The 13,030-nt window shown below is 45.8% G+C and overlaps 1 protein-coding gene across 1 annotated transcript in view; it reads right to left on the bottom strand.

Annotated features, from left to right (window-relative positions):
- The window catches only part of GABRG3 (gamma-aminobutyric acid type A receptor subunit gamma3), a 309,946-nt gene extending 301,792 nt beyond the window's left edge, over positions 1–8,154 (bottom strand). The window contains exons 1-2 of the mRNA XM_005151536.2: positions 8,093–8,154; positions 4,603–4,751 (exon numbers count right to left, since the gene is read on the bottom strand). Of these exons, the coding sequence (XP_005151593.1) occupies positions 4,603–4,751; positions 8,093–8,154 (211 nt within the window). The remainder of the gene's footprint in view (positions 1–4,602; positions 4,752–8,092) is intronic.
- Positions 8,155–13,030: the final 4,876 nt, after the last annotated feature.

Below are 13,030 nucleotides of genomic sequence, written 5' to 3'. Positions count from 1 at the left end.
TCTAACATTTATGACCACACTGTACCTTCAATTTCCCTGGGTAGTTTGAGTACACTAGAGTGTAGTCTTTTCCAGTTGGCTTTTTTCTTACCAGCATTATTTTGCTCCAGCCTCTGAACTAGAAATTAACTGAAACTATTAAACCTTCCCTGGCAGACTATAAATAACAGTAAAGATCATTGGTACAGCCTGAAATGCAGGGGAAATAACTTCTGTGGGTTTTTTATCTATGATGTTGTCACTGAAAGTCAGGAGAATAAAACTCAACACCAATGTAGCATTAAGAAGTAGGCACTTCTTCATTGCAGCACTAAATGCTAGGGGCAATTTCCACAAATCAAGTACACCCAATGCTGATATCATCATTACATTTCTACACAAAAATTACAAGATAGTACTCTCCCAGTTACAGTGATTGGTTAGTGATTTACATACAATTATAATACCTTCAGTGTCACTCTCTTCTGTTACTACGCTTGTGCGGGGCAAGGGTCTTCTCAATCTGTGGGTGCATTTTTTAGTATTATAACGAAGGCAATTTACTTCAGGTCACCTTAAACCTAAGTTTTGTTGCCAAGCTGGCCAGTTAGATTTCTGCCTTGACAGGTTGTCAAATAACTCATTCTATATACAATAGACCCTAGGTGCTTTGATCATGCTCTAGAGAGTAAGGACTAAGGCTAATATGTCACAGAGAACAGGGACCTCAAGCAACACAGTGTCCGATTTCAACTAACACAGCAACCCACGCTAACATAAAGTCTAACTTCTTAAATCACAATGTTCCTACAGGTAACTATGTTACAAACACAAAACAGAAAGATTCGATAAAACTTAAGATAATCTGCAGCAATGTTTTAGGCATTTTTTAAAAATGCAAAATCAGAAAGTTATCACTTTCCTAATGCCACTTCTCACATTAGGAACACCATGTGGAAAGCTAGTGGACAGCAGTTCTGTTTGTACCTAACAAGTGTGTGTAACTCCTTATTCTAGTTCTGTTGTGTTCTGACGGTCCTGGAGCTGGGGAGAGGGGCAGGTAATCACAGGAAGGCTGGAGAGCATCTGATCAGACTGCAGTATGTGTGGTTTTGAATATCTTTTCCACTGGAATTAAAGAGCTGGGGTAACTGCTTGTTAGAGATGCTCAGAGAACAGTTTTGTCCTCTGAAACATATGGGTGAAATGTTTTCTTTCACCTTAGGCTGAGATAAAGAGGGAAGCTTGGAGTTTAGCTCAGCTTATGAACTAACCTTAACATTACTATTCCCTTGTCATCACTGAAATTTTGGCCCACATTAGTTATTGCTTCTTAATGAACACAAGAAAAAAAATATCTTTTCTTTCAGGTAAGCAAATCAGCTACCCATGAAAGGCAACTCTTAAGAATTACAGCTCTTCATGCTCCAGATGAGAACCGCAGCTCTGAGCCTGGTCTAGGATAAGATTTTTATCCTCCCTTTACTAATAGTATACTTTAGAAACCTCCCCCATACTAAAGTTTTTAGTGGGTAAGATGACTTTGACAATGAAAGAGAATGATAGTGTATTATCTTTCAGATGTAAAGTTCACTTAGGGAAAGTGATTAGCAAAAATTTCACTTTGGAAGAATACACTGTTACAAGTTTTCTGTCTATTTCAGGAAATCCATGTTCCATATAAAGATCATAAAGTTAGGTTTTATTCTCCAGGCACTCCACTGTGAACTAAGCTGTCTATGAAGGAAGGCGAGAGGGAAGGTTTCATTAAAGTAAACTGACTTTGAAGGAAATATGTTTTGTCATGTACTATTTAATTTACTTGTAGGTTGCTTCATTGGTTTTGTTGCATTTTGGGTTTGGGTTTGGTTTGGTTTTTTTTTTTTCCAACGGAACTTAAATTTTGAATTAGTTAATCACAGATTGAGCAATGGCAAAAACCTGGTTTGTTAACAGAACCCAAATAAGACATTTTATTTTATTTTTTTAGCTGTAATTATCATCATTCTACTCTGTGGCCTCTTGGTTTGCCTAGTATTTCTAATCTTATTTTACCAATAAAGAGGTAGTAAAATTTTAGAGCCAGAACTTATTCCTACATCAGGACTTAAGCCAGTGTGACATAGGAGGGTACAAAAAAATAAAAATCACTCTTGCAGAGTAGTAAGCCTTAGTTCTTCTAAGTCAGAATATATTGCATATCCATTGAATGAGTCTCCAAAGAACTTTGAAACAAGCTCCACAGTACCTGCCTAGAGAAGAGATTTTAAGACCTTCGTAGCTCAGAATGAGTTTACTTGTCTGGAGCTAGTGCCCTTTACACCATGCAACAGGACCGCAGTTCTCAGACCCACAACTGTAAGTAGCAAAACATAAGTAGAAAACATGCTTTGTCTCCTTAAAGCACTTTTCTTTTTGATCTAATCAGTACACTGGTATAAGCTGTTCAGTGTGCAGTGTTTTTTCTTCTTTTTATTTCTTAATTCTACAAAGGTGTGTATGCTCTGTAGCATAATGGAAAACTGCCAAATGTCACCACTAAAATTAAAAAACTCACAAGCTGTGATATTTATGGAGACAAGAACTCTGCCAAGTGTGGGGCCACAGGGGATGCAGTGAGGCATTCTCCTCCTGGCAGAACGCTGCTTTGTTCAAAAAAGTGGTGGAGGAGGAGGAAGGAGGGTTGCTCAGTGTTCGTAGGAGTTCATTCACTATACACCTGACCTAGAGGTACATGATTACAGGAGAACTCAGTGCTCACATTATAGCAAATGGGCACTGAGAATATGCCTGTACAGTGACAGGTGGTTGCTGCACACACCTTAGCTAGGCAAAACATCAGCTGCCCTGGGAAGGATGAAAAACCACGGAAGTCACTGCATAGGCCAGCATGCACTTCAATACCTTCTATTTGCCAGTCTTTTCCTCTCAACAGCCTTTGGTTTGCAAAAACATGTTCCTGAGTGATCTAAAAACTGAAATCCTAACCATTGAAAAAACAAAGAAGTCAGAATTTTCCTAGGTCTTTCTGACTGCATTCAGAAAGAAGACCATTTCCTCAGGAGCATTGCTAAAGTTATCCACTGTTAGAAGCAGTGGCTTTGCAAGAAAGGATTAGAAAACTGAGTGAAGATCAATCTGGCATGAAACAGTGGTTGTCTTCTGTCCTGTGGGACAGACAGTTTACTTACAGGCAGCATTGCACAAATATAAAGGTCCTAATGAGTAACTGCATGTTAGTTCTAGATTTAATCCTCAGCATTCTTTTACTGGCTGCAGTTCTGCTTGATCCTGATAATTATTTCTCTCTTCCTCCACTGGTTCATTCCATGCTTTCTATTAATTCCAAAACACACATTTTCTTACTGTATGCTCTGTGTTACTTGGCCCACTACTTTTTTCTTAGTGCTTTGACTGCTATGCATTTTGCTTTATCCAACTTGGGATCTTCAGGGCAGGGAGAGAGCTCAGTTGCCAGGACAAGTCAACCATCTAGTTAGGATAACTTGTAACTTTCTCCCAGATGGAAAGGAAGATATGCTTATGTGCGAGCTACCAGCCAGCAATTCGGGGAAGCTAGATATAATGCCTGGTTCTCTAACATTCCCCTCGTGTTCTCCTTGACAAATGCAGCTGCTCCTGATTTTCAAAAGGGCAATGTTATTTATCTGCATCAAAGGCATGAAATGAGGAAAGAGGGACCAGTGAAGGAGGCAGAGGTGAACTACCTTCTCTAGTGTGTGAACAACACTCTTGCCCAGCTTCTGAAATAGCCAGATTCCTATGAAATCCTATCAGGCCTAGAAAAATGACCTGGGATGGAGATGCTTGATAGAAATAGACAGATGTAGTTAAGAACTGTAAAATCTCTGTTTGGTACAATATACGAGGAGCTGTGTAATTTAACTCCTTTCTTTAAAACAGGATTTATGAAAGTTTGTGCAGAGACAAAAGGAATTATATTGGTAACAATTTTCCAGTGATGCAAGATATTTTTCTGACCTCTACTGATTTTAGGGCAACTGACATGATTACTTTGCCCCACATAGACATAACGTAATTTACTCTGCCTGAAGTCATTGATCTGAAGACACTGTGAACAAAGCAAAATAAAAAATGTGTTTGAGAATGTCTTCCAGATGTTGATATGGGCGGGTACTGCATTAAAGCACCTCTCCATCAGATATTAAAGATCAACTAAATTCAGTAAGAGAAACTAAGAGATGTGACTGTGTTAAAAACAGACATACTTATCAAACATGATCTTTTTAAGTACCATGCAAAATCAAAGTAATAGCTCTGAAAAAAAAAAAAACAAACAAACAAAAAAACCCAACAAACTAAAACAAAACAAAAATGCTTTCTTTCGTAACACAGCATGGATTTTGGCTTTGTTTCTTTTCTGGAACTGCTGCATTACCATATAGCCATGAGACACTAATAACTGTAATGGTGAACATACACAGACAGCTCTTACTTCCCTCTAAACTGACCCAAAGGGATCACTTAATAAGTGTATCAACTACTTTCCCAGCCATTTGTGCACACTAACTGAAGTATAACATAATGTCTTTTCTGTACATAATGATGCTTCTCCACACTTGTGCAAAAAGAAGTACTTACTTCCAATATCTGGACGCAGCTTTTTGTCATACTCTCGCAACAGCTTGTTTAGTATGAGAGTCACATCTGTGTCTTGTGTTTTTGGAGCTAAAACCCATTTTTGGTTAGTTGTTCCATCTTCATATTCATCCTCTTCAACCTTTCTAGAACTGCAATAAGTCAAACAAATAGATATTACTTCATGTAACTAAAATCTGAATTTTACATTCTGGCTAAATCTCCACACTTAGCTGAAGAAGTATTAGATCTCTCCCTTGGTTTTGCCTCTACCCAGTCTTAGGCTGTTTTCGCAACAGGATGCTCCCATTAACAATCGTTGAGAATCTGTCATGAGCCATGACTGAGAATTGTTTATACATAGTCTTCTGCCAGTATCTCAAAACATGAGTTAATATAGCTATAGGAGCAACATTACATACCCTGTATTTTAAACAAGCTATCCCAACTCGTTAGTTTACAATACACTCTTATGAAGAGTGAACATCTGCAGTATTATTTTATTAATACATCAAGACAACTGATCCATCTCTTGCACAAAGGCTAATAAGAGTATTAAAAATTCAGATCTTTTAATACTTCCTGATCATTTTATCCTATTAATAAATTATAATATTCTCAGTGCCTGAATTTTAGAGTTTAATGTATTACAAGGCTTAGAATTAAGAGCTTGCTCCTAGAATTGAAGATGGATTATCACAAGCACACAAATACATTGCATAAATTGAACTGAATTTCCCTGTAGTTTTAGTGACATTTTTTAAAATAATGGTACTATCCAAAGAGTTGAGACTTCTTTTCCTTCATAAGTGGATTATTTTTATTTTAAGAGTATGCTAACACAGATTTGGTGAACTAGTTTGCCCAGAAATCACAGCTAGAGCTCTTTTCACACAAGGTTAATTTCATTTGTGCAGTTTTTTACGCCTAAACAGTAAAATGTTGATTTGAAGATGTATCTTTTGGTATCTTGGAAACCAAATCTGTTTGATGTCTCTCACTGGAGAAAATCTATGACAGTTAAACTGAGATAAAGTTATCAGGAGAACAGATAACCTCTCTGGTGGAACCTACAGCAGTAATCCTGAGCCAGTAATCATTGCCCTGGCAATACAGTATCATTTTGCAACCTTTTTACACAAATGTCAATAATTACGCAAGGTGCAAAGCAATGGAGAGTCAGAGGCGCCAGGCTTGTTTACTCATGGCATGTGCTACATGCATCAGAGAAACCTCCTTTTTCTCCCTCTCCCTCTCCTTAAGAAGTTTCAGATGTCCAGAAAACCTGATGGGCACTCTGCAGTAACAGAAAAAAATATGAATACAAGTATAAAAATTTAATCACAGAGCATCATCCAATCTTAACATTGCTTGCAGACCGCCATTTGAGCATTTAATGAAACTTGTAATCGGAACTGCTCTACAGCCAATATGCCCTAAGGATTAGCCATGAATCATTTAACACTACCTCACAAATTAAGAGTGCTCAAGATAAAATTTCCACATTAAAATAATTTTGAAACCTAACCCCCAAGGATTTTCTACAGAGAGAGTTCAATATAACCAAGTTACAAAAGTAGAGAAAACTTCAGGGAAATTTTGAATAGATGGCCATTCCTTCTCTCTGAGCTGTATTTTGTAAAAACTTGAACTTTTTTGTATAATTGATCCAATGAGCTTTTAAATACCCCAATAGGATTTGGGGGGTTGGGATTTTGGGTTTGTTTGGTTTGGTTTGCTTTGCTTGTGTTTGGGGTTTTTTTGTTGTATTTTCCTCCCTCAGATTTGTGGGATCTTAATGCTAGGATCTATGCCTTAATGCTGTAGTTACAGAACCATTCTCCAAGGAGGCACCATCTCCAAACATACATGTCTGGTATTTCAGAGCTGAAATGCTGCAGTGGTACTGAATTACCGATGGGAAAGGAGCACAAAACACGCGTCCTTTTCCTGCTTCACCCACAACTTTACTGAAGGCATTTAGACTGTATGTAGAAACGAGAACTGAGTTCAGACAGGATCATGATCCCCATTTCAGGGATACACTCCTTTAAAAACAGTCATGCACAACAGCTTAAGCACTAGCAGATCTTTTAAACACTGTCACTCTAGCAGCTCATTTCCTAGAAAGTACTTCCAAACCATGTAAATTCCTACCTGCCTTCTAGATTAAGACTGGAGGTGGGAGAGGTTTCACAGTGGATCTGACTAACACACTAGACACGTATTTGTCAAGGTGTTTTGTTTTCTTTGGTAAGAGTTTATTACTCTTCCCTTGCCTGCCTCTGTACATTAAGCCCTTAAAGGTACATGAGGTTGCATTTTTCACTTGTAGCCTTATTAGTGACTGCTAATTCCTAGCTGCTATCCACAGTAACAAGTGTGGGATAACGGCAGGCCATTCTCAAACTGGGGAGGAAGAAAGGCTGAGCACCTTCCCTAAACTCCTCAGAGGCTACTACTTTTGGTCCTGTGAGGAGACAGTGCAGCTGCAAACGAGGAAGGCTGGAAAACCCTGAAAGGCTGTGGGGAAAGGGTTTATTTCCTGCAACACGTGTGTCCCGGACTTGCTCTGGGGGCTGGCATAAAGCAGCCTCTAGCACCTTTGAGCATCTGGGGAAGAGATGCTACTTCAGTGTGGGGCAGGCTGCTGAGATCATGATGAATAAGTAGAGAAGGGAAAGGAAGTGAAGGACCACTGAGCACACTTGCAAGTCTGTGGCACAACCCAAGGGGGGAACTAAGGTAACCCATTCGCATGGGTTGTGAGGCGGGGGCCCTTTCTAGTATCCTGGACAACCACGGGGATCGAATGCGAGCTTAGCCCCAAAGATCACGGCTGCTGCCGCCGTCGGCTGGCCCGGCCCGGCCCCTCACCGCCGCTGCCGGAGCTCCGCCGGAGGAGCCCTTCCCTCTCCTGAGAAAGGGGTCAGGGGTTCCCCGGCCAGCCACACACGCCTCTCCCGGCCCCTCTTCGCGGCAGTTAACACCGTCCGCCCCCCAGAAACAAGGCACCCCAGGGACTCCTGCTTCCCGCTGCTGCGCTCTCCGTGCTCACGACGGCCCCGTCCGCGGAGCCCCCGCGGCTAGGGCACGGAGGGAAGCCGGGGCTGCCGGCTGCTCGGCGCCGAAGGGAGCCCTGGCAGCGGGGGCCGCCGCCCCGCCGTGTGCGGGCCCTGGCAGCCGCCGGAGCGGAAAAACTTTGTGCCGGACTGACTCGGGACAGAGGGCTCCCGGGAGACCTGCGGCTTCACGCCGGGCCGGGCAGCGGCGGGGCCACCGCGCAGGCAGGAGGGCTGCGGCTGTCACGGGAGCCAGGCGGGTGTGGGGAGGGAGCAGGGGAATGAAGCCCTGGCACGGCGTGGGGAGAAAGGAAGAGCCCGCTGTCCTCCTCGGGCACCGAGTATTTGGCAAAGTCCTGTAAGAGGGATTCCATCCCGCAAGACCCGGAGCTAGAAGAGAGGGTGGAGGAGGCGAGGGGTTGCAGACTTACCAAGCGTGAAACACTGAGAGGAGGAAGAAAACCGGCAGGAGCTTAGCGGGTTTAGCGGACATGATCCGGGCAGCGCTGGCCAGGTGAGAGGTACGGCAGGACGAAGGAAACGTTGCAGATAATGTTCATGTGAAAAAGAGAATGAGGTAATAAGGTGAAGCTCTTAGCCTCTCTTCCTCGGTATTCTCAGCTTTATACCCTGAAGAAAATATCCCCCTTTCACACCGCTCCAGGAAGGGAGGGGGGTGGAGAAGATGGAAGAGGAGAGAGAGAAAAAAAAAAGAAAACCAACCCAAAAAGAAGTGTTCCGAGAGGGAGACCCCAGCGGGGCGGCTGCCAGGGTTTAAATCAGGCTGTAAATCAGGCTGCACCGGCTGACAGGTGTTCAGCGGATACCGAGCTAAGAGCTTCCCGCTTCCTCCTCGGCGGTCGGTTATCGGGAGCAGCCGCGCGGCCTCTCCCTCCCCTCGGTTGGTGCTGGCCGTGCCCCCCCCGGGCTCTGCACGGCGCGGCAGAGCCCGGGCCCCGCCGGGCCGGGCCGGGAGGAGGGCGGGCTGGGGCGGGGGAAAGGGGCGCAGCTCGCCCCCCCCCCCCCCCCCGCGGACCGCCAGCCCCGAAGCACGGCACCGGAGCGCTGCCGGGGGCCGCCCCGCATCGGGGAGCACCGCGTCCCCCGCTCCTTGCCCAACAGGTACCCGCCTCGCCGGCAAAGGATGGGGGGAGCTGGGAAGTGAACCCTGCCCCCGCCCCGCCAGCGCACACACGCACACGGGAGAGGGGGAGCAGCGAACTCGCCAGCCGCAGCCAGCCCGGACACCAGCCCAGCCTGATGCCCCCTGAGGGGGCGACTCCGAGGGGGCTGCGGCGCCTGGCAGCAATATCCCCCCACTGTTTCGGGGGTTTCCCCCACTCCCAATCCCCGTACTCACTTGCAGAATGCCTCCCCCCCTCCCCCGGGCGCTGGAGGGGCTCTCCTCAGACGGACGGAGAAGGGTCTGCGTTGCTTCTGGTCTCGGGGTGGTCGGAACCACCGGCATCCCGGTGTACATATAGGTGTAGATCCATGTGAATCGGGGCAGCTACAGAGGGGGACCTACAGTACCATCTTCGGCAGACAAGACAGACATACACAACTCAGAGCCTTTGTACCATGCCTCTGTATCTACCTATATGTATATAGAAGTTTGCATGCGCTATACAAATGCATGGCTACACAAAGATAAGCATACAATATGCCTGTAACATGTATAAGCAAGACAGAGAGAGACAGTGGACCGAACTCCCTGAATTCATGTCTATATTTGGAACTTCAGAATAAAGGAGGATTTTCTGCTGTGAGAACTCGGAAATGTGACGGCAGCCAAGTATATTCAGGGCTAGAGTAGTTTAGATCTGGACACCACGGGTTTTTCTACTTCACTAAGAACAGCACAGGTGTGATTTTTAGTGACTTCAGTTCTCCCCAGGTGTGTTGAGCTTTGCACCAGGCATCGGGGTGCTAGGAATATTCCCCTTTGCTTTCAGAATGGGAAATGACAGAATCTCAGTTATGTGATGGTAATCTGGAAACAAAAAGGTCTGCTAGAGGTACAACGACAGATCGTTTTACTGTCATCAGAAGTCTTGGAAGCGTAAACCTTTGCTTCCTCCTCCCTTAAACATAATTTCCAGCTTTTGGGGGAGTCGTTTTTAGTTATGACATTACATTAGGAGAAAAATTAAATAAAAAAAAAAAAGTTCTGCTGGAAGATGCAATTTTGCTTTTAGCATAACTCCTACATGATGCCTAGAAGAGCTGGTTGGAGAGAGTTCTGTTCCTGAAGTTATTTATTGAAGGAATGAGACAGCTTAGGGAAAATCCGTTGTGAGCAAGGCAATTAATTCCCGGTCATACACTTCAGGATTTTTAGTTTTTCAACCTAAACGTCTCTGCGCTAGATTATACAGCAGTTCTGTCGTGTTGACTTTGGCTAATTGCAGATACTGTGAATTGCTAATAATCACTTGTTACAAGACTTTGGCTCTTTTCCGGCGCCAGCAGAAGAGTGCAGGTGGACTCCAGAACGCCTGCTGCCTTGAAAAAATAAGGAAAGGAAGGGAAAGAAAAGAAGGGAGGAAGCAGGGAAAGGGAGAAGGAGACGGGAAAAGGAGAAGGGAAAGGGAGAAGGAGAAGGTGAAGCGAGGGGACCGCAGGAACTCGGAGGTTGGGTGAATTTCACCAGAAATAGCTATGTGGAAGCCGCCTTTACCCAGGAGCGGCAGGCTAAGCGGCACCGCGAACCGCTGACGCCAACTTTGCAGAAGGACCGGCGCTGCTGGGGTGAGCGGGAGGCTGGACGGGGCCAGCGGAGGAGCAGCCGCTCCGCAGCTACGGGAGAAACTCCGGCTGGAGCCAGGGTCCTGACTGCTGGGTCCCGGCGGCACTGAGCTCCCCACTCTCTGCTCCCTGCGGCCAGGAGCGTATTCAGGTACCCGAAGGTTTCCTGAAGTCTGGTGGTTATGGAAACACCACGCAAGGCTCCAGGGTGGCCCTATCCACGTCCCGGCTCGCAGTGCTTGCCCGTTTGGAAAGCAAGGACGGGAAACGCTTTGCGCAGGTAGAGACGCTTTGCTATCGCCGACTACCCCGCGCTGGCCACGTACGGGAAAGGGTGTGTTTTCACACACACTCAGGTTTCAATAAATAAAAGTCGAGCCCAGCAGAGCCAACTGCCGGGGAGATGCTGCAGCTGGCGGTGCGGGCCAGGGATGGTCTACCAAGAGCGGCTTGGGGAGGGGTTGGGAAGCAGGAGCCGCTTCTCCTCTGCCACTGCCCGGGTGGGCGGTGTAAATAGGGCAGAATTCCCTGGAGAAAAGACAAACCGACGGCGATTTACAAAGGGAGGACGACAAGCCCCGTCCAGTGCCACCCCTCTGGCCGTGGAGCCCAGCCCTCGGCAGCCCAGTGCAGAGCTTTGAGTACCCCTACACCCCTCCCTCCGGGCCGGCAGCGCCTCTCCGCCCCTTTCCCCTCCCTCCGATCCCGCCAGCCTCCGCCACCTCCTGCCGCGGCGACGGGATCCTCTGGCGGCGGCTGCGGGAAGCGCGGCGAGACGGGTGAGAGCTGCTCCGGGCTGCCTGCAGTCAGCCGCAGACCCCGCAGTGACACCCCCGTTCTGTGGCCGTGTGCAGTTACCGGTGCTGTACGGGGCATCAAGTCACCCACCCTGGAAAACCCCCACGGTGTTAGATTGACGGCTGTACTCTTTTCTTGCAGGATGACAGCAACCCCCAAGGCTCGAGTTGAGCTTTATGGTTCATTAATTGTTGCCTCCCTCTCCTTGGGCTGTAAGGAAAAAGAATAAGTGAGGTTTAATATTTTCCTTGTGTTGTCTTGCGTGGGTTATTTGTTAGCGCCAAAGGAATACTTTATCGCCACTTTTTATTATAGCTCATTCTTTGGTCATTTCTACTTTTCATTATCACATGCTTTTCTCTTACTTTCAAGACACTCTGCCTTTGCTAAGCCTTTTCAAATTGTGTATTCAGGTCAGGATCATTATTAGATACCAGGAAAAGAGTATTTTCATTATGAGGGTGGTGAGGTGCTGGCACAGGTTGCCCAGAGAAGCTGTGGCTGCCCCATCCCTGGCAGTGTTCTAGGCCAGGTTGGACGGGGCTTTGAGCAGCCTGGTCTAGTGGAAGGTGTCCCTGCCCATGGAGGGACATCAGAGCTAGATGATCTTTAAGGTCCCTTCCAACCCAAACCCTTCTGTGTTTCTATGCTACGATTATCCAGCACAGGTTTTCATGAAAGAACATTTTATAATACCCTGTAATGATAGTACTTATATTATCTACACAATAAAAATGAAGCCACATTTTAACTGACCTTTTATGGCATTTTTGCAGAGGGCAAATATCTTTTCAACCAGAGAGATAGCAAATAGATACTTTCATGGTATTTCTTGTGCAGGGTGGGGGAAGAATGAACATCTCAAAGCAGCTGTGCAGAAAGCTAGTTAGCATAGCTCATAGATCAAGTGTCTCTTTTCCTAGAACTGATGACTCCTTTCTAGCAATAATAGGCTCCAGAAATTGGGCACCTGAACTTTTCTGCAATTAAATGTTGAAGGAGAGCCCCCACTGCTGGCTTTCCTGGCATCCCAGTGACTGAGGCTTCCAACTACACCACAAGCAACACATGAGGGAGCTGGGGCTGCTCTGAGACAAACATGGAGGGGGCTGAAACCTGTCTCCTGCAGCTATTGGATTCCTCCAGCTGGAGGCTTATTAGGGGTTTATTAAAGACTAGAACCAGTTCACTCTGGCTGAAGGTCTCTGTTGCTTGTGCTGGAAGCACTGTGCTTTGTGCAAATAATTAAACCTGCCTTGAGGTAGGAAGTGGAACCTCAGAGGTCCAGACACTTTTCTGTATGCCCTCAGCTCTGTCCTTCAGCAGAGGGCTAGCTGCTCTCTTTGGCCCACAGGCAAGATATGGAGAACCCCTCCTGATGCTACTGTGCTGCAGCTCTTCAACAGCTTTGCATACACTTGCTGGCAGAAGCAGGGACATTAAGGGCAGGCAGGGCTGGACCTCTGGAATTGTTCTGAGGATGTCAGTAGCATCAGCCTGCACCAAAAGGATCTACTGAGTGCAAGACTGCTGTGGGTGGCCAATTTCAGCATTTGCCATACATGTGACAAATTATGCAGTATTTTTTGTCCTATGTGTAGTACATAAAATATTCCCACCTACAAATGCAACCTATTGTTGTCAGTTCGGTGCATTGCAATGTATCCGTGTTTCTCAAAAACTCTCCAAATTCACCTAACTGAAATGAGTTGTGGTACCTTCAACCGACATTCTTAATTTCCTTTTCACTTATGTTTTTTTTTTTATAGCCAGGACGAATTTAAGCAGCAGCTTCTAAGACATGACTGTGAGAAGTGATAATT

Source organism: Melopsittacus undulatus, chromosome 2, assembly GCF_012275295.1.
Source record: "Melopsittacus undulatus isolate bMelUnd1 chromosome 2, bMelUnd1.mat.Z, whole genome shotgun sequence".
Taxonomy (NCBI): Eukaryota; Metazoa; Chordata; class Aves; order Psittaciformes; family Psittaculidae; genus Melopsittacus; species Melopsittacus undulatus.
This window is presented reverse-complemented; position numbering and strand designations above follow the sequence as displayed.